Source organism: Chlorocebus sabaeus, chromosome 24 (genome assembly GCF_047675955.1).
Source record: "Chlorocebus sabaeus isolate Y175 chromosome 24, mChlSab1.0.hap1, whole genome shotgun sequence".
NCBI classification, from domain to species: domain Eukaryota; kingdom Metazoa; phylum Chordata; class Mammalia; order Primates; family Cercopithecidae; genus Chlorocebus; species Chlorocebus sabaeus.
Genome location: NC_132927.1, coordinates 49,622,055 through 49,640,377, shown reverse-complemented (window position 1 = coordinate 49,640,377; position 18,323 = coordinate 49,622,055). Strand labels below are relative to the sequence as shown.

Below are 18,323 nucleotides of genomic sequence, written 5' to 3'. Positions count from 1 at the left end.
AACCCCGTCTCTACTAAAAATACAAAAGTTAGCCGGGCGTGGTGGCAGGCACCTGTAATCTCAGCTACTCGGGAGGCTGAGGCAGGAGAATCGCTTGAACCTGGGAGCCAGAGGTTGCAGTGAGCCGAGATCATTACACTCCAGCCTGGGTGACAAGAGCGAGACCCCATCTCAAATATATATACATAGTGCCAACACCATAGGCATAGGCTGTCCAGTCCTAAAAAGGACATAATTATATTGTCGGTCAGGGGAAGGTGCTTGTCTACACCATACTAAATGTTATTGAGAGTTGGGCTAAGGAGTAGAAACTAATATAGATATCTGGAATAAAAGGAACAAGCGTTTGCAGATTTTAATAAGGGGAGATGAGGAAAGAATAGTAGGTACTTTGTGATATTGTAAACATCACAGGGGGGAAAAACATCTTTGTAAAAAGTTGAAATTAATTCTGTAGCAAATTACAAATTTATCAAGCAAATGAAAACATACCAACTTTGATTTCTCATCTGTAATAGGGGGATAATACCAGACTCATGGGGTTTTCGAGAGAATTAAATGAAATGATGCATGTAAAATATTAGCTTAATGACTAGCACATAATAACGAATTATGTACACATTTTAACTTTTGAAAAGGAAACAAAGAGTAATTTTTTTTTTTTTTTTTTGAGATGGAGTCTTACTCTGTTGCCCAGGCTGGAGTGCAGTGGTGTGATCCCGGTTCATTGCAACCTCCGCCTCCCAGGTTCAAGCGATTCTCCTGCCTCAGCCTCCCTAGTAGCTAGGATTACAAGTGCACACCACCACGCCCAGCTAATTTTTGTATTTTTAGTAGAGACGGGGTTTCGCCATGCTAGCCAGGCTGGTCTCAAACTCCTGACCTCAGGTGATCCACCCACCTCAGCCTCCCAAAGTGCTGGGATTACAGGCGTAAGCCACCACGCCTGGCCTATTTTTAACCAGTATTATTGTTAACATAATTTGACCTTTTGGAAAAGTGAAGAAGAGGGAAATGCTGTACCTACTTCATTATGCCAAAGGCTAAGCTATATTTAGAATAGTTAGATGTTTTTTGCTACTCCTAAGACAGAGCAGCTCTGTTCACCTTAATTTGAAATTGTTGTTGTAGGTTTCATTTCCCCTCTCCCCATGAACATATTTTCCTAGGACAGTCATTTGACTTTACTATACAACCATTTAAAAATTACAACCTCTAATTCCTTCTTTGCCTAATGGTATGTACATCCAATGCAAGATATCATGGTTTTCCCAAATATCAACTCTTCTCTCTCTCCATTCCACCAGTATTGTACATTCACTTGACTGACGCAGCTCCAAGGGATCACTTGTACACCCTGCATGAATTAACTCCATTGATGTTGTCTGCTCCCATTGTAGCTAATGGCACTGACTCAGCCTTCCATGTGCTTGCTGCTAAGCCAGCCCATACTGCTCTAGCACCCGTAGCAATGCCTGTGCGTGAAACCAACCCTTGGGCCCATGCCCCTGATGCTGCTAACAAGGAAATTGCAGCCACATGTTCGGGTAAGGTGGCCACAGATGGTGTTGAGGATTTCTGGGATCAGATAAGTGACCCTGGTTCCAAAAAGTCAGCCAGTTAGCTGAGTGGGAACTAGGGAGGAATCCTTTCAGGAAACCTACGTTCCCTCCTGGAAATAAGCTGCTTACATAAGGATGGTGAAGGAGAACAAAAGAGATCAGACTGATAGTCATTAGGACTGTGGAACCAAACCATCCGTAGAGCTTTTATAAAATACAGATTCCGGCTAGGCGTGGTGACTCATGCCTATAATCCCAGCACTTTGGGAGACCGAGGTGGGTGGATCACGAGGTCAGGAGATTGAGACCATCCTGGCAAACATGGTGAAACCGTGTCTCTATTTAGCCAGACGTGGTGGCACGCACGTATAGTCTAGTCCCAGCTACTTGAGGCTGAGGCAGGAGAATCGCTTGAACCCGGGAGACGGAGGTTGCGGTGAGCCAAGATTGCGCCACTGCACTCCAGCCTGGGCGCCAGAGCAATACTCTGTCTCAAAAAAAGAAAAAAGAAAAAAAGCAGATTCCAGGGCCCCACCTCAGAAAATCCATCACTGGATTTGGTGATGTGCAGACATGCCTGTAGAAAGAAGAGGCCCTGCCTCGTACAATAGGAGGCCTACAAAAAGTGTTACAAAAAGCACTTCATTTTTGCTTTTTTGTACCTTCTAGTTTTTCTGTAAAAAACATCTATTAATTATAATAACCAAAAAAAAATTTTTTTTTTTTTTTTTTTTGAGACGATGTATTGTTCTGTCACCCAGGCTGGAGTGCAGTGGCACAATCTTGGCTCACTGCAACCTCCATCTCTAGGGTTCAAGCAACTCTCCTGCCTCAGCCTCCCGAGTAGCTGGGACTACAGGTGCATGTCACCATGCCCAACTCATTTTTGTACTTTTAGCATAAATGGGGTTTCACCATGTTGGCCAGGCTGGTTTTGAACTCCTGACCTCATGATCCACCCACCTTGGCCTCCAAAAGTGCTGGGATTATAGGTGTGAGCCACCACGCCTGGCCTCAAAAGGTTTTAACATAAGTAATAAAGGCAGTTCACCACAAAGACAACATATTTCTGGAAGCCAGGCAGGGGCCAGCAAGATATGACCAGGTTACTGGTTATTTTCTTTTTGCTCTGTTAGAGCAGAAGATGAATCGCCTTGGGCCCTTTAGAGGATGTGCAAGCTAGGTTTTTTTTGTTTGTTCGTTTTCTGAGACAGAGTCTTGCTCTGTCACCAGGCCGGAGTATCTCGGTTCACTGCACCCTCTGCCTCTCAGGTTCAAGCAATTCTCTTGCCTCAGCCTCCTGAGTAGCTGGGACTACAGATACATATCACCACGCCCAGCTAATTTTTGTATTTTTAGTAGAGATGGGGTTTCATCATGTTGGCCAGGATAGTCTCGATCTCTTGACCTCAGGTGATCTGCCCACCTCGGCGCGCCTGGCTTTTTTTTTTTTTTTTTTTTATAAAGACAGAGTTCTCACTGTGTTGCCCAGGCCAGAGTGCAGTGGTACAGTCATAGCTCACTGCAGCCTCGAACTCTTGGGCTCAAGTAGTCCTCCTGCCTCAACCTCACAAGTAGCCGGGATTACAGGTGCGAGCCACCACAACCAGCTAGTTTCTGTATTGTGGATGAGCCATACCAACAGGGAGGGGTTTCTGACATCAGTCAGCTGCCTTGGTTTAATGCATTTGAGCTATATCTAGACAGTGCTTCAGTGTGGCTGACACAGCAGCATGGTCTTGACAAGTTTTCTTCATCCTACCACAAAATCCCAGTTGGTAATAGACTTTCCTCCTACCTATCAAAACCACAAAATGTCCCACTGGGGTGACATGTTGTACATGTTAGGATCATTCAAATAAGGTGAGGAAAGATGCCCCTAACTGATTCTTTTGTCTCTCATCTTGTTGGTTCCAGGGACCGAGTGGGGTCAATCTTCTGGTGCTGCCTCTCCAGGTCTCTTCCAGGCCGGTCATAGACGTACTCCCTCTGAGGCCGACCGATGGTTAGAAGAGGTGTCTAAGAGCGTCCGGGCTCAGCAGCCCCAGGCATCAGCTGCTCCTCTGCAGCCAGTTCTCCAGCCTCCTCCACCCACTGCCATCTCCCAGCCAGTACCACCTTTCCAAGGGAATGCATTCCTCACCTCTCAGCCTGTGCCAGTGGGTGTAGTCCCAGCCCTGCAGCCAGCCTTTGTCCCTGCCCAGTCCTATCCTGTGGCCAATGGAATGCCCTATCCAGCCCCTAATGTGCCTGTGGTGGGCATCACTCCCTCCCAGATGGTGGCCAACGTATTTGGCACCGCAGGCCACCCTCAGGCTGCCCACCCCCATCAGTCACCCAGCCTGGTCAGGCAGCAGACATTCCCTCACTACGAGGCAAGCAGTGCTACCACCAGTCCCTTCTTTAAGCCTCCTGCTCAGCACCTCAACGGTTCTGCAGCTTTCAATGGTATAGATGATGGCAGGTTGGCCTCAGCAGACAAGCATACAGAGGTTCCTACAGGCACCTGCCCGGTGGATCCTTTTGAAGCCCAGTGGGCTGCATTAGAAAACAAGTCCAAGCAGCGTACTAATCCCTCCCCCACCAACCCTTTCTCCAGTGACTTACAGAAGACATTTGAAATTGAACTTTAAGCAATCCCTATGGCTGTGTATCTTGTCCATACCAGACAGGGAGCAGGGGGTAGAGGTCAAAGGAGCAAAACAGACTTTGTCTCCTGATTAGTACTCTTTTCACTAATCCCAAAGGTCCCAAGGAACAAGTCCAGGCCCAGAGTACTGTGAGGGGTGATTTTGAAAGATGTGGGAAAAAGCATTCCTAGAGAAAAGCTGCCTTGCAATTAGGCTAAAGAAGTCAAGGAAATGTTGCTTTCTGTACTCCTTCCCTCACCCCCTTACAAATCTCTAGCAACAGAGAGGCAAAGTATCTGAACAAGATTCTATATTCAAAGCACATTTACTGAAATATAAAACACAACAGGAAGCAAAGCAATCTCCCTTTGTTTTTCAGGCCATTCACCTGCCTCCTGTCAGTAGTGGCCTGTATTAGAAATCAAGAAAGAACAGGGTGGTTTGTGCTCAGGCTAGGGAAGAGAGAGGCAGGCTATGCTGCCAGAATTCCCCGGAGGGCATATCAGCAACTGCCCAGCAGAGCTATATTTTGGGGGAGAAGTTGAGCTTCCATTTTGAGTAACAGAATAAATATTATATATATCAAAAGCCAAAATCTTTATTTTTATGCGTTTAGAATATTTTAAATAGTTCTCAGATATTAAAAAATTGTATGAGTTGTAAGTAATCTTGCCAAAGGTAAAGGGGTTAGTTGTAAGAAATTGTACATAAGATTGATTTATCATTGATGCCTACTGAAGTAAAAAGAGGAAAGGCTGGAAGCTGCAGACAGGATCCCTAGCTTGTTTTCTGTCCTTCATTGTAAGTAGCACATTGCAACAACAATCTTGCTTATGACCAATACAGTCATTAGGTTGTAGTTTTTTTTAAATAAAGGAAAAGCAGTATTGTCCTGGTTTTAAACCTATGATAGAATTCTAATGTCATTATTTTAATGGAATCAATCTAAATATGCTGTATAGAGAATGTATCTTTTATATATTGCTGCAATTTCCTTATGTTAATCCTTTAACACTAAGGTAACATGACATAATCATACCATAGAAGGGAACACAGGTTACCATATTGGTTTGTAATATGGGTCTTGGTGGGTTTTGTTTTATCCTTTAAATTTTGTTCCCATGAGTTTTCTGGGGATGGGGATTCTGGTTTTATTAGCTTTGTGTGTGTCCTCTTCTCCCAAACCCCCTTTCGGTGAGAACATCCCCTTGACAGTTGCAGCCTCTTGACCTCGGATAACAATAAGAGAGCTCATCTCATTTTTACTTTTGAACGTTGGCCTTACAATCAAATGTAAGTTATATATATTTGTACTGATGAAAATTTATAATCTGCTTTAACAAAAATAAATGTTCGTGGTAGAAGCTTTTGCCCATGAAGGGCTATTCTTTCCCCTTTCCTTTATTAGTAAATGAATGTACTTTTCATTCTTTTGGTCTTACTGTCTCTCTATTCTACTGCTGCTGCAAATCCCCAGTTTAATGACTAGAAAAATACCCTTAAGATTAATATTTTCATTCATACTTTAAGGTTAAGTTAATCCTGAGTGTATCTCTAAAGTCAGATTCTTGCTGCTCAAAGTGTGGTCTGGAACAGCAGCATGGATGTCACCTAGGAGCTGGTTAGACATGCAGAGTCTCAGCCGTACCCCAGGACTGGGGCAGTGCCTCTCAACCTGGGCTATGCAGTAGAATCACCTGAGGATACTGTTTTAAAATCCTAACGCCTGGCCTATGTTCCAGACCAATTAAATCAAAATGTTAGTGGGGCAGGGGGGCCCCCAGGTTGTGTTTTGGATTTTTTTAAGCTTGCAATATGGTAGAAAGTTGAGAACCACTGTCCTAGAATGAGTTTTACCTCTAATCTTAGCCCACTATTCTTTGACTGGTTCTATTAGAACTAGTTAGCTGCTAGTTAACCTCAAACTTACCTTCTGACGTGTTTATACCAATAGGCCAAAATCTGGTTTAAACAAACTAGGGAGTCCAAGGAAGTGGCCTTTATTTTCCAATTTCTATAGCAAAACCAGCCATAAGTGAACATGGATGCTCTTCAGTATTTTTCCAGTATTAAATGAAAAAAGACCTCTGCCCCAGCCCACATTTCCTTTGTTGAATGAGTAGTAGACTGAGAAGTGTCACTCACCCATGATGTGGTTTGTCCCTTTTCCAGCCAGTGTGTTGGTAATAAAAGTCACCCTTCAGAGCTTTGGTCCCTGTAATGCCTGTCTTTCCTGTGTCCAGGAATAACCTTTGCTACTAGGCAGTCCTCTGGAAAATCTGTAGACGGTTAAAGTGGAAAGGGACTTGGAAGCTCATAGAATCCATGCTTCTTGTTTTAGCATCAAGGAATTAGAGGTCCTGAGAGATGAAGAATGTTGTCTTCCAACTCAGACCATTTCTGAAACCATTTCCCTGTTACTGCATTGCCCACCACCCTTCCCCATTCGTATCCTCATCCTGCTAATGCTGTTTTTAATGACAGTCTGATTTTTCTCTGGCAGCAAACATTTTGCTTCACAGATTCCTACTTAAGGAAGAGAGGGGTTCCTCATTGTCACTGTACAGAGCAGGCTGGTCAGCTTTATACAGGTGCAGGTGAACCTTCACAGCCAGATTTGCATGTTGGCCTCAGGAGGGCTTCAAGGTCCAACATCTTGATGACGTAAGGAGCTTTTCTAGTTCTTTCATGCTCAGATAACAGTGCTAACTGCTGCTGTCTCATCACAAATCCCTGTTTGAGGTCTTACATCTATTCCATTTTGCCAACAAGGGTTATGCAGTTAACCCTCTGCACCGGATTTAGAGCTGACTGAGGCACTGCCTAGAAGGGTGAGAGAGACTAGAGCAAGGAACCACGGCTGGTTGTAGCACAGAATACTTCCCTGATACAGCAGGAGTTAGCATGCCCCTTAAAAAACAAGTGTTAACTTTGAAATCATTACACATCTCCCTGTCCAGCTTTAAATTAAGTGGAGCCCTGACAGCTAACTTTAAAACACACTGATGGGCCGGGCACAGTGGCTCATGCCTGTAATCCCAGCACTGTGGGAGGCCGAGACGGGTGGATCACCCAAGGTCGGGAGTTCAAGACCAGCCTGACCAACATGGAGAAACCCCATCTTTACTAAAAATACAAAATTAGCCAGGCATAGTGGCACATGCCTGTAATCCCAGCTACTCGGGAGGCTGAGGCAGGAGAATCTCTTGAACCCAGGAAGCAGAGGTTGCGGTGAGCCAAGATCGCACCATTGTACTCCAGCCTGGGCAAGAAGAGTGAAACTCTGTCTCAAAAAAAAAAAAAAAAATTAAAAATCAAAAAATGTATTGATGGCTGGGCATGGTAGCTCATGCCTGTAATCCCAGCACTCTGGGAGGCTGAGGTGGGCAGATCATCTGAGGTCAGAAGCTCGAGACCACCCTGGCCAACATGGTGAAACCCCGTCTCTACTAAAAACACAAAAATTACCCAGGCGTGGTAGTAGGCATCTGTAATCCTAGCTACTCAGAAGGCTGACACAGGTGAATCACGAATCCAGGAGGCGGAGGTTGCAGTGAGCTGAGATTATGCCATTGCACTCCAGCCTGGGCGACGAGAGTGAAACTCAGTCTCAAAAAACAAACAAATGCATTGAACTATTCCTGTGTAACAGAAATTATAAAGGGAAGCTGTAAAGTAGAGGTTATTCTTATCCAAACAGATTGCTCTTCTTGACAACAGTAGCCTGTGGTTATGTCAGAGATGTAAACTGCTGAAGGTTACAGAGGGAAACTGGTACTGGCTGCTGTTGTGGCTAAATACTGGGTGGGTTTTTGAAAGAGCCAATGTATTCCAGAAGATAACTCCCTTTGCCAGCCAGAGAGAGGAAGCCAAGAGTCCATCTTCCTTTCTTCCCAGCTCTATGAACTATTTTGGACTGGGGCTGGAACTAGCCTTCATCCCTACTGCCAGATGGGCTGAGCGTGAGGCTGGAAACGTGAACAGCTGGCACAGCAGAAGCTGGAGTAATACTCGTTGCCACAGAGCTGGGCCTGTAGGATCAAATCACAGTTGGCCAGCTCTGGCTGGTCGATGCACTCCTTGCCAGGGTCCCTGGGCTGGATGGTGGGTGCTGCGGAACAACAGGGGAAAGAGAAGGTGGTGAGGAAGCTCTGTGTATGCTGAAAATTCTCACCTGCCATTTCATTTCCTCAAAGGAACACAGCATTATAACTGCCAGAATCAAAATGAAGTGCACTTACCCTGTAACCTTTTAACAACCATACGTACAAACTCTATGAGGGATGATGATTTCTACCTGTTTGTTGACCTCACTCCAACATGCAGTGGTCCTCCCGTTATTATTTGTGGCCTCAGCCCAGTGAACAGCTCTTCCTAGACTCCCAAATATTTACTGACTGGATGATTACACATCTCTTGCAGTTAACTCCTTACTTTTGAGACCTGAATTACTAAATGACAACTGGTTTGGCCTCTGGATTGGGAGAGCAGGTAGGATCAGCCCCAAGTAAAATTTTGAGTTAGCAAGAGCTCTGTTATCTTTTCCCTTTCTCTGCTGGGTTCCTCCAACCATCAAAGTTTTGTCCCTTCAATATCACCAGCTTATCTTAGTCACCTGGGTCCTCATCATTCCAGTTTTTCACTTTCCCCAGAGGAAGCAATGCATATTAGACAAAGTAATAGGAAAACAGTCCTTTTAACGGTGGCTCTAATGCTATACTGAGAACAAAGCCCTTATTTTATCTCCCTCTGTACTTACTAGGAACATCTGTATCTCATAACTCCCTATTAAGGGTTTCATTCAGCTGGGTGTGATGGCTCATGCCTGTAATCCCAGCACTTGTGAGGCCAAGGCGGGCAGATCACAAGGTCAGGAGTTTGAGACCACCCTGGTCAATATGGTGAAACCCCGTCTCTACTAAAAATGCAAAAATTAGCCAGGCATGGTGGCGTACCCCTGTATTCCCAGCTACTCGGGAGGCTGAGGCAGAAGAATTGCTTGAACCCCAGAGGCAGAGGTTGCAGTGAGCTGAGACCACACCACTGCACTCCAGCCTGGGTGACAGAGCAAGACTGTCTCCAAAAACAAAAAACAAAAAACAAACAAACAAAAAAAAACAGTTTCATTCTACTGCTTCATCTCTCTTCTGAAAGGAGTTCTTAAAACTCAGCTTAGACCAGAGCAGTATCTTCCCTGAAGTCAGACCTCAGGCAGCCAGAGAAAGCTTATCTTTCTCCTCTCTCCCCTTGTTTCCTCACAAAATACCGCTAAAAGACTGTACCTAGCAGCAAACAACCTTACAAATGTTTGGTATGTTGGTATAACCAGAATATTACCTACCTAAGTTTACATAGATAACAAAGCCATTAATGCATATTGTTTCTAAAAATCTAACTTGGGTATCAACTCTGTCTGAGCTGGTACAGCCCAAGACCTATCATATCATAGAGGGAACTCAGCATAGTGATTAAACACACCAGCTCTGGACCCAGACTGCCTGGGCTCAGTCTGGGCTCTGCCACTTGCCAGCTGGGTAACTCTGGGCAAGTTGCTTAAGCCCTTTATGCACATTTCTTCATCTGTGAAATGGGACTAATAATAGCACCTACTTCACAGTGATGTTGAGAAGTCCTCCCAGTAGAGCTATGTCCCTTTTACCTCAGCCTGACTACCCCAAGGCCTCTTACCCTGGTGCTAACACTGAAATTCAATGTGCCACCCAACCACGAGTAGGGCAGGGTTAGGCAGCCTCACACCGTGTGACCCAACAAAAAATGAACAGGTGAGAGCAGCCAGCAGAGGACCAGAAGACAGTGGCCAGACTGAGGCCATGTCTGTCTCACCTGGGCACACATCTCAGGTCATTTCAGCTTGGTGACCAGGTATCAGGCAAGTTTCTCTTTTTTTTCTCCATATAATCCCATCTGGAGGTAATCGCAAACATAATGTCTAGATCCTCTTAACAGTTCTCTCACTGTGAATACTTCAGCAAATCCAAATTGCCTGTAAGATGCATTATTTTTGTACCAAGAAAATAACACTGCCAATGAGATGTAATATTCTGATACCATCAATTAGGATGCAGACCAACTTCAGAGATGTGAAAAGATGTGAAATCTGCATTTTGCTTTGTCTCAGAGCCTTGATTTGGTTATTATGTAGACAAGGTCAACTTTCTGGACATGATACAGGTGAAAAGTAGTCCCTGGAGTGTGGTGCTCCTGCCAAGGTTACTCCATCATTGTGCAGGCAGGCACTTAGTCACCAAGTATCTGAGTGTTGCGGCTCTTGTAGCTCAGCAAGCAGGAGGGAATGGAGGGAAGAACGTGCTGTAACGCTCCCGTTCACCAAGCTGCGAGCGGCGGGAACATTTGCCCCTGTAACACCCCCTTGGGGCTCCGCGGTTGCTGGCATCTCCGAGTGCGCCACCCTGTTCTCCTTGTCTATACGTTAGCACCCAGCGCGGAGCTGCCACGGGCGTGGATCCGGGCAGGTAGCGCCAGCGGAGCACAGCCTGCGGGGCCGAGTGGGCAGAGCAAGACCGTGGGCCGAGCGAGGCCCGGGACAGAGGTCAAGGCGGCGGGCTGGCGAAGCGGCAGGAAGGAACCCTGTAACCCTCCCTCCCGCTCGGCGGAGTAACAAGTGAGAAGCCGCTGGGTACCATTTCCTGCCACAACACTAGCACCTAGTGATGCCAAGCACTGAGCTGGGCCCTGGGGAGGCAAGTCCCAACTGCTGCCTAAAGAGATCATAGACAGGAAGCCAACAAGTCAGTCTCACTCACAAAGCAACATTTCAGCCACAGACATTCAACTTCTAGTACTGGCCAGTCTCCACCCTCAGCCTGGCAGCCAGGAGGCAGCCAGGCCTGCCCCTCTTAGTGTAGCCATGCTCCTGGCATGGCGCTACAGCCCTGATTGTCAGGAATGCCCAGAAGACCAGGCAGGAAGGGCCCTGGCACCTCTAAGCCTGGCATACTCCACCAAGGCCTGTATCAGGCCTGTGAGAACTGGCAGCTTGGCCCGAGGTACCACTCTGTCTTCAGTCCCTCAGTGAACAAAAACCAAGGACACAAGGAAGCACAGGCTGGGGGGTGAGCAAAGCCCTTTCCCCCTTTCCCTCTTGCTTATTTGAACATCTCTCTTGTAAGTATGAACACTGAGCCACAGTCTGTTTCATCAGTTCTGATGTGGACTTATTTTCACATCTCTCAAGTTGGTCTGCATCCTAACTGATAGTATCAGAATTGTGTCATTTCATTGGCAGTATTTTTTTCTTGGTACAAAAGTAATGCATCTTACAGGCAATTTGGATTTGTTGAAGTATGATAGAGTAGTAGCTAGAGGAGGTAAGGCTACAATATCAAATATCAAATGATGCAAGTAAGAGGCCACTTAGGTACAAGTATAGTAATTTCGTGGGGGGGAAAAAAACATGGGGAGTCAAAAGATACAAGCTCTAGTCCCAGGTGGGCCTCATTTGCTGTGTGACCAGTGGAAACACCACTTAGGCTCTCTGCATACCTGTCTCATTTGTAAAATAGTGGTGATAATCCCTGCCTTTTCCTTTCTGGGTTATATGGTCAAATGGCCATAAAGGCACTTTTCAGTCACAGAACCACCTTTTTGCCACCCTGATTACAGTGGACGGATTTTAAGTGGTCTGCCTTAAGTTTTAAGTTTTATAATGAAATTCCAGGCAGCCATATGTCTCAAAATCGGTGAGTCTGAATGTCCTGCATGCATTAATGTCTATTAAGCTATCTCCAGGGGCCCAGCAGAGCATCATTTCCTTCATCTCCATTACAACCCTCTCAGGTGGTAGAGCAGTCCCACTGTAGACAGGAGGAAAATGAGGCTCAGGAAGGTAAGCCCCTTGCCCCAAGTCACACTACCAGCAACTGGCAGGGTGAGCCAGGATTCAAACCAGAGTCCCTCAGACTGCAGAACCAGCCCTCGAGAACCAGTAAATTCTGGGGAATGCCCTTCCCATCCCCAGATATAGACCTTTCCTACCTGGTGAGACCACCTTCACCTCGGTGCTGCGGCTGACTGCCTGACTCCCCTGGTAGGCGCTGCATGTGTAGGAACCCTCATCCCTGACCCGCAAGTTGTAGATGAGCAGTGTGCCATCTGGGGACTGGTGGACACGGCGGCCGTCAGCCTGTACAGGTAGCCCATTCCTGGAGGAGAGAGGACACTGGGAGAGCTATCAAGGGCCTCTGGAGGCCTGGGAGACAGAGGGAAGAGGTAATCAAAGGCCATTCTAGAGTCAATCATTCCCACCCCTTGAGGGCAAAGAGGTGGAGGAGAGGGAGAAATAAAAAGTGACCAAGGTTTCTAGCTTAAGCGGGTTACTGGGTGACGGTGGTGCCCCTCCAACCTTGGGCGATCCAAGGCTGGGGTGAATGGTGAGGTTATTTTCTGCTATTTCAAATTTGAGGTGCCTGTGAGATAGCAGGAGGCCTCAGATTTGAAGTGTGGCGCTCAAGAGTCCCAGACCCAGATAGTGTGTCAGCATCGCACTGACTCAGCAAAGTGCATGTCTATGAGGTGATCCAAGTCACACAGGAAGAAACCAAGGACAGGCCCTGAGGCACATCAGAAGACAGTGGTTCCTGGAGCCAAGGGAAGGGAGAATTTCAAGGAGGAGCATACGGCAAGCAGAACAACACTACAGGTCACGTAAAGACTGCCAGGTGTCCAGTGGAGTTAGGGAAAGAGGCAGTGACCTTGGCCAGGACAGTGTCCTGGAGCAGGGGCTGATGTGCGGCCCCACTGCAGGCCCTGAGAAGTGAGTAGGGAGATGAACAGGCAGAGGCAATCAACATGGACAGCTGTAAAGGGGACACTATGTCAGCGTAGGGTCTGCAGGAACGTAGAGGCTCAATGGAAGGTGGTTGTGAAGAGGGGAGTTCTATGCATGTTTGCTGCTGGAAAGATCCAGGAGAGGCCAATGTGGAGAAGCAGGCCTGACAAGCTGATCAGGGGACGGCTAGACTGAGCACACCAGTGGGGAAACCTCTAGCAGCTCCCACTGCCTTCCCTGGGCTCGAGGCCACACAAGACACAGATGCCCTCTGCAACCCCATCACCTCTCCTGGCCAGTGCATTGGCCGGTTCCCATCCTGGTGTCCTCTCTCAGTGTCCACCTTTGGCACTTGCTGCTTCCTTTACCAAGAACATCCTTTGCCATCCTTAGCTATTGTGGTGCAGCCAGCGTCATTTCCTGGCCCCCACTTCCTTGACACTCCTCTGTGCACACAGGGCACTTACAGCAAAACACATCTGGAGCTCCTGGGATGCTGGGCCATCTGCCCGGGAGTACCCTGGGGCTCAGGTAACCCCAGGATTCCCAGAACCTAGCCTAGTCCTGACACATTACAGGGAGGGCGGGGGCAAAAAATGTCTACTAAATGAATGGACAAATATAAAACCGATTGATCTGGCGTAAAAGACCACTGAAGTCCCCAAAGCTGAGTGTAGTCCAATGGTTCACAGCCCCAGGAGAGATTCTGCCATGAGGGGACATTTGGCAGTGGGTCTGGAGACATTCTTTATTGTCATGACTTTGGGGAGGGTGCTGCTGGCATCTAGTGGGTAGATGCCCTGGATGCTGCTAAACATCCTGCAAAGCACAGGACAGCCCTCAGCAACCAAAACTTACCAGCTCCAAACTGTCAGTGGTGTTGAGGTTAGGAAACCCTAGTGTAGCCCAACCAGCAGAGAGCCAGTGGCCCTACAGAGCCAAGAGGGTGCTGCAGCCCTGTCCCCTGGCACCAGGCCTGGAAGCCGGAATGGAAGCAATGGTGACAGTGACATCCCTGGCAGAAAGGCAGACATCCACACCGGAGGTTGTGAAGGTCTGGGGGTGGGGACGGCTTGGAATAGAGCCTTTACCTGGACCACCGAATGTTCACACTTTCTCCTGCTACCACACACAACAGCCTGGCAGTGTCACCTTCTGCCACTGTCACAGTAGGGGGCAGTCCTGAGATTGTCAGCTCCCCTGGGCACAAGGACAAGTCATTGTCAGCCACTATGAAGATCCTGCCCTACCCATGCCACCTGACCTCAAAGGCCACTCAGGACTGCCACTTTACCCAGAACTCTGAGCTGGACCCATCGCTGGTCTCGGTCCCGCCCATTGGAAGCGACACAGGTATAGAAGCCGCCATCTTCTACAGCCACTCGGCTGATGACCAGGGATCCATCAGGCTGCAGCTGGTGTCTGGGGACCAAGTACAGCCAGTTGGCTCCAGCCCAAGGAGCCTCCCCTCTCCTCCAGCTCTGTCCATCGAGCATGGGGTCAGGGAGGGAACACAAGGTCTTCCAGGTCCCTGGTGAGAGGCTAAGCATCCCCTAGTGTTTGGTGGGGTCTGATGGAAGGACCATTTGGCCTCAGACTTTACACCTGCAGCTGCTGGTGCTTTCAGTGGTGCAATCTCGGTTCACTGCAACCTCTGCCACCCGAGTTCAAGCAATTCTGCCTCAGCCTCCCGAGTAGCTGGGATTACAGGCATGTGCCACCACGCCTGGCTATTTTTGTATTTTTAGTAGAGATGGGGTTTCAGCATCTTGGCCAGGCTGGTCTTGAACTCCTGACCTCATGATCCACCCATCTCGGCCTCCCAAAGTGCTGGGATTACAGGTGTGAGCCACTGCACCCGGCCGAAAATGTCTGGCTTTTAAGCTTCGCAATACAAACCATTTCAAGTTTTCTGAAACAAAATTTCAATTTGGGTTTCTAGTTTTTGCTATACTCATTTAGTGGGCTCAAATACTGGTTCTGCTGCTTATAAGCTGTGTGATGTTAAGCTTCTGTGTGTAAAATGGGGGAAAAACAGCACCTGATCAATATGGCTTTTTTTGCAGGTCACGTGATAGAGAACAAGCCTCACGCTCAGTGCCCGCTCAGTAAAGGGTAGCGATTATGATTACAGCTGGGAATGTGTTCCAACTCCATTTCCTCCTTCCGCCATCACCTCTGTTAACTGGCCTCTTATTTCTGTCCACTAACCACATTCTGGAAAGGCCCAGAGACTCAAATGTTAGCCAACCCAAGGAGCCCTTTGCCCAGCTGCTCCATCTCTCGAAAGGCCCTGGAGTCCGGCTGAGAACTGGCCATGACGATGCCCAGCAGCTCCCTTCCCTGGTGGCCTCCACGGGATAAGGTGGGGCTGGAGGCAGAATAGGAGGAAGGGGAGAGGAGTCAAATAAACCTGGGAGAAGAGACAGGCTGCCCATCTCTCTGCCACTCAATGGCTGGGGGCGGGAAGCCTTCGGCACGGCAGGTCATCTGGATCCGCTGACCTGGACTGGCGTCCACCACCCGGGGCTGGTTCTGGTCCAAACGCAGCCTGCCAAACGAGCAGCCCACAGCATGAGGGGCCCTTGCCACTGCCCCCGCCTACTCCCATGGGAACCTCTGCATGAGCCTGGTGGCCCCTTCTCCCTCTCCAGCCAGATTCAGCTTCCTAAAATCCCCTGCCTTGTTCTGGTTAGAAAGTCAATAACTACCTGGGGTGAAGTCTAAAGCTAACTCTCCACCACCACTCCCTGCCCGTCTACCATGGCTGGCCAGACACACCCACCAGCCAGGATCCCCATCTGTCACCCCCCACCCTGCACACTTGCCACTAGGTCTCTGAGTTGGGCACCCCTCCGGTCCTCCACATCCCCCCTGTAAACTAACCACTCCTCAAGGCCAGCTCAAGACGCTCCCCAAAGAAGCCGGCTCAGGCCCTCTAGCTCTGTGTGCCCTTCCCCTTCCTCAGTTCCTGAGTCCTGAGCCTGTGGAACCGTTCCCAGAAGCTTCCTCCTCAAGAGGCCCAGCTCTAGGAACCTGTTTTTCTAGGCCTGGCCTCCCAGAGCCCTGAGCAGGGGCCAGCAAGGCCTGATCACAGCAGACCTTCCCCTCCTCACCCACTGAGACCCCCGGCCCTGGCCCTGGCATGGGGGAGGGCAAGATGGCATTGCTGAGTTCTTACCTGTTTGCAGGCTGTGTGTGTGAAGAGGGGATGGCCCCCAGGGCCCCAGCAGCCCCCGCTTGGCCAAAGTCCTGACCTGGGTCCCTGGGCTGAGGGATGCGGCTCAGCTCAGCCTCAGACAGCACGGCCATGTCATTCCCTGTCATGAGGCCAGGAGAAACAAGGTGTGAGCTGTGGGGAAAAGGGAGTAGAAGGGAAGGTAGGCCATGAGACCAGCAGGGACTTATGGAGAAATGAGGGCTACAGGGTGGTCCCTGCCAGCACAAGGAATTGACTCAGGGAGACACCCTGGGTCCCTCTAGCGTGAGGCAGCCCTCGAGTAGGCGCCCCATCCTGGCCTTCCCACTTGGGCCCCTGAGAATGCACTGGTGGATGGGGTGGAGACAGAGACCTATGATGCGAAGCTGGATCTTCTGGGAGTCGTGGCCTGGCCGGGTGCTGCCACAGCTGTAGGTGCCCTCGTCCTCTGCCTGCAGGGGGTGGATGATCAGGGAGCCATCGGACTGCAGCCTGTGCCTGAGTGGGGTGGTGTGGGGGTGAGCTCTGGGCTCCCAAAGTCAACAGTGAGTCTTCCCTCAGCCTCAGTGCTCCTGCCAGAGCAGATCAGAGTCCACAGGGCACCCTCCCACCCCAAGCGAGCCTGGGGGAATGCTTCAGGGAAGGCTGTCACACACACCTGTCAGAGGAGGTCAGAGGGCTGTCACACACACCTGTCAGAGGAGGTCAGAGGGCTGTCACACACACCTGTCAGAGGAGGTGGGGGGGCTGTGACACCTGTCAGAGGAGGTGGGGGAGCTGTCACACACACCTGTCAGAGGAGGTGGAGGAGCTGTCACACACACCTGTCAGAGGAGGTGGGGTGGCTGTCACACACACCTGTCAGAGGAGGTGGGGGAGCTGTCACACACACCTGTCAGAGGAGGTGGGGTGGCTGTCACACACACCTGTCAGAGGAGGTGGGGTGGCTGTCACACACACCTGTCAGAGGAGGTGGGGGAGCTGTCACACACACCTGTCAGAGGAGGTGGGGGGCTGTCACACACACCTGTCAGGGAAGGTCGGGTGGCTGTCACACCTGTCAGAGGAGGTGGGGGAGCTGTCACACACACCTGTCAGAGGAGGTCGGGGGGCTGTCACACACCGGTCAGGGAAGGTAGGGGGCTGTCACACCTGTCAGAGGAGGTGGGGGACTGTCACCCACCTGTCAGAGGAGATGGGCTGGCCATCTTTCTGCCAGGCAGCCTGAGATTCCGGGGCAGTGTCGTCTGAACAGGAGAGCCGCACCAACTGCCCCAGGGCTGCCTGCACCAAGGAGGGCTCCACACCTGCCAAGCTGATCCTGGAGAGGTGGGAAGACCTGCTGACTGGCACGAGCGCCAGGACCAGAACCACCCTAAGCAGTGTGTTCCACGCAGACAGCTTGGGGCCCATCCTATCACAGGCACTTTCGGGGTTAGAGGGTCCCTATGGGAGGCAGAGCCCCAGAAGCCCATGGATTCAGGAATCCACCCTCCCCAACTTGCCCCAGGTGCCCCCATGCATTGCTGCCTCAACCTGTTATTATAGCGGCAACAAGGTAGGTGCAAAGCCCAGGGGCTGGGGAGAGGTCGGGAGGGACGGCACACACCGGGTTCATGTGGGGGCTAAACCACACGCTCGACCCATGTGGAACACAATGTTTTTAATTTTGTTTTTAATCTTCCCAAATCCCTCATTAATATGACCCAGTCCCCAAGAGTCATCTTGACCAGAACCCACACCTGTGATGTACACAGGACAGGAGGTAATGCCACCATTTTACAGGTCAAGAAACTGAGGCTTGGAGAAGTTGGGTGACTTGCCAAAAGTCATGAAGCCAATAAGCTTTTCCGGCCAGACAGGCCCCAGGGTATACTGGTGAGCTCTGATGCAGAACCCCGGAGCTCCCATCTGTACAGATGTCTATTAGACATCAGAGTAGCCTCAAGTCTCTGAAGCCCCAGCTTCTCCATCCGTAGAATGATGGCAACAAGGCCCACCAGGCAGGGCTCTCAGGAGAAACAGAAGTTAGGGATGGGAGGGAGGGCCGGCTGACTTCAGGTTTTAGCTCCAACTGGTGCACTCCTGGCCTGGGTGTCCTAACCCCCCGTCTACCTGGGGAA

At 49.5% G+C, this 18,323-nt stretch overlaps 2 protein-coding genes across 14 annotated transcripts in view; one reads left to right on the top strand and one right to left on the bottom strand.

Moving 5' to 3' along the window:
- NUMB (NUMB endocytic adaptor protein) overlaps nucleotides 1–5,622 on the top strand; it is a 190,552-nt gene extending 184,930 nt beyond the window's left edge. For 8 of the 12 annotated variants that reach the window (XM_073011136.1, XM_007987205.3, XM_037984225.2 and 5 more), the window contains 2 exons: nucleotides 1,401–1,547; nucleotides 3,480–5,622. In XM_073011136.1, coding sequence (XP_072867237.1) covers nucleotides 1,401–1,547; nucleotides 3,480–4,195 — 863 coding nt within the window. In that variant the 3' untranslated portion in view covers nucleotides 4,196–5,622. The remainder of the gene's footprint in view (nucleotides 1–1,400; nucleotides 1,548–3,479) is intronic. The other 4 variants (XM_073011138.1, XM_007987214.3, XM_037984228.2 and 1 more) reach the window with 1 other exon arrangement.
- A 554-nt stretch (nucleotides 5,623–6,176) lies between these two features.
- The window catches only part of PAPLN (papilin, proteoglycan like sulfated glycoprotein), a 39,679-nt gene continuing 27,532 nt past the window's right edge, over nucleotides 6,177–18,323 (bottom strand). For both annotated transcript variants that reach the window (XM_037984219.2, XM_037984217.2), the window contains exons 20-27: nucleotides 17,384–17,521; nucleotides 16,574–16,698; nucleotides 16,183–16,321; nucleotides 15,415–15,552; nucleotides 14,296–14,423; nucleotides 14,093–14,201; nucleotides 12,209–12,375; nucleotides 6,177–8,303 (exon numbers count right to left, since the gene is read on the bottom strand). In XM_037984219.2, the coding sequence (XP_037840147.2) occupies nucleotides 8,134–8,303; nucleotides 12,209–12,375; nucleotides 14,093–14,201; nucleotides 14,296–14,423; nucleotides 15,415–15,552; nucleotides 16,183–16,321; nucleotides 16,574–16,698; nucleotides 17,384–17,521 (1,114 nt within the window). In that variant the 3' untranslated portion in view covers nucleotides 6,177–8,133. The remainder of the gene's footprint in view (nucleotides 8,304–12,208; nucleotides 12,376–14,092; nucleotides 14,202–14,295; nucleotides 14,424–15,414; nucleotides 15,553–16,182; nucleotides 16,322–16,573; nucleotides 16,699–17,383; nucleotides 17,522–18,323) is intronic.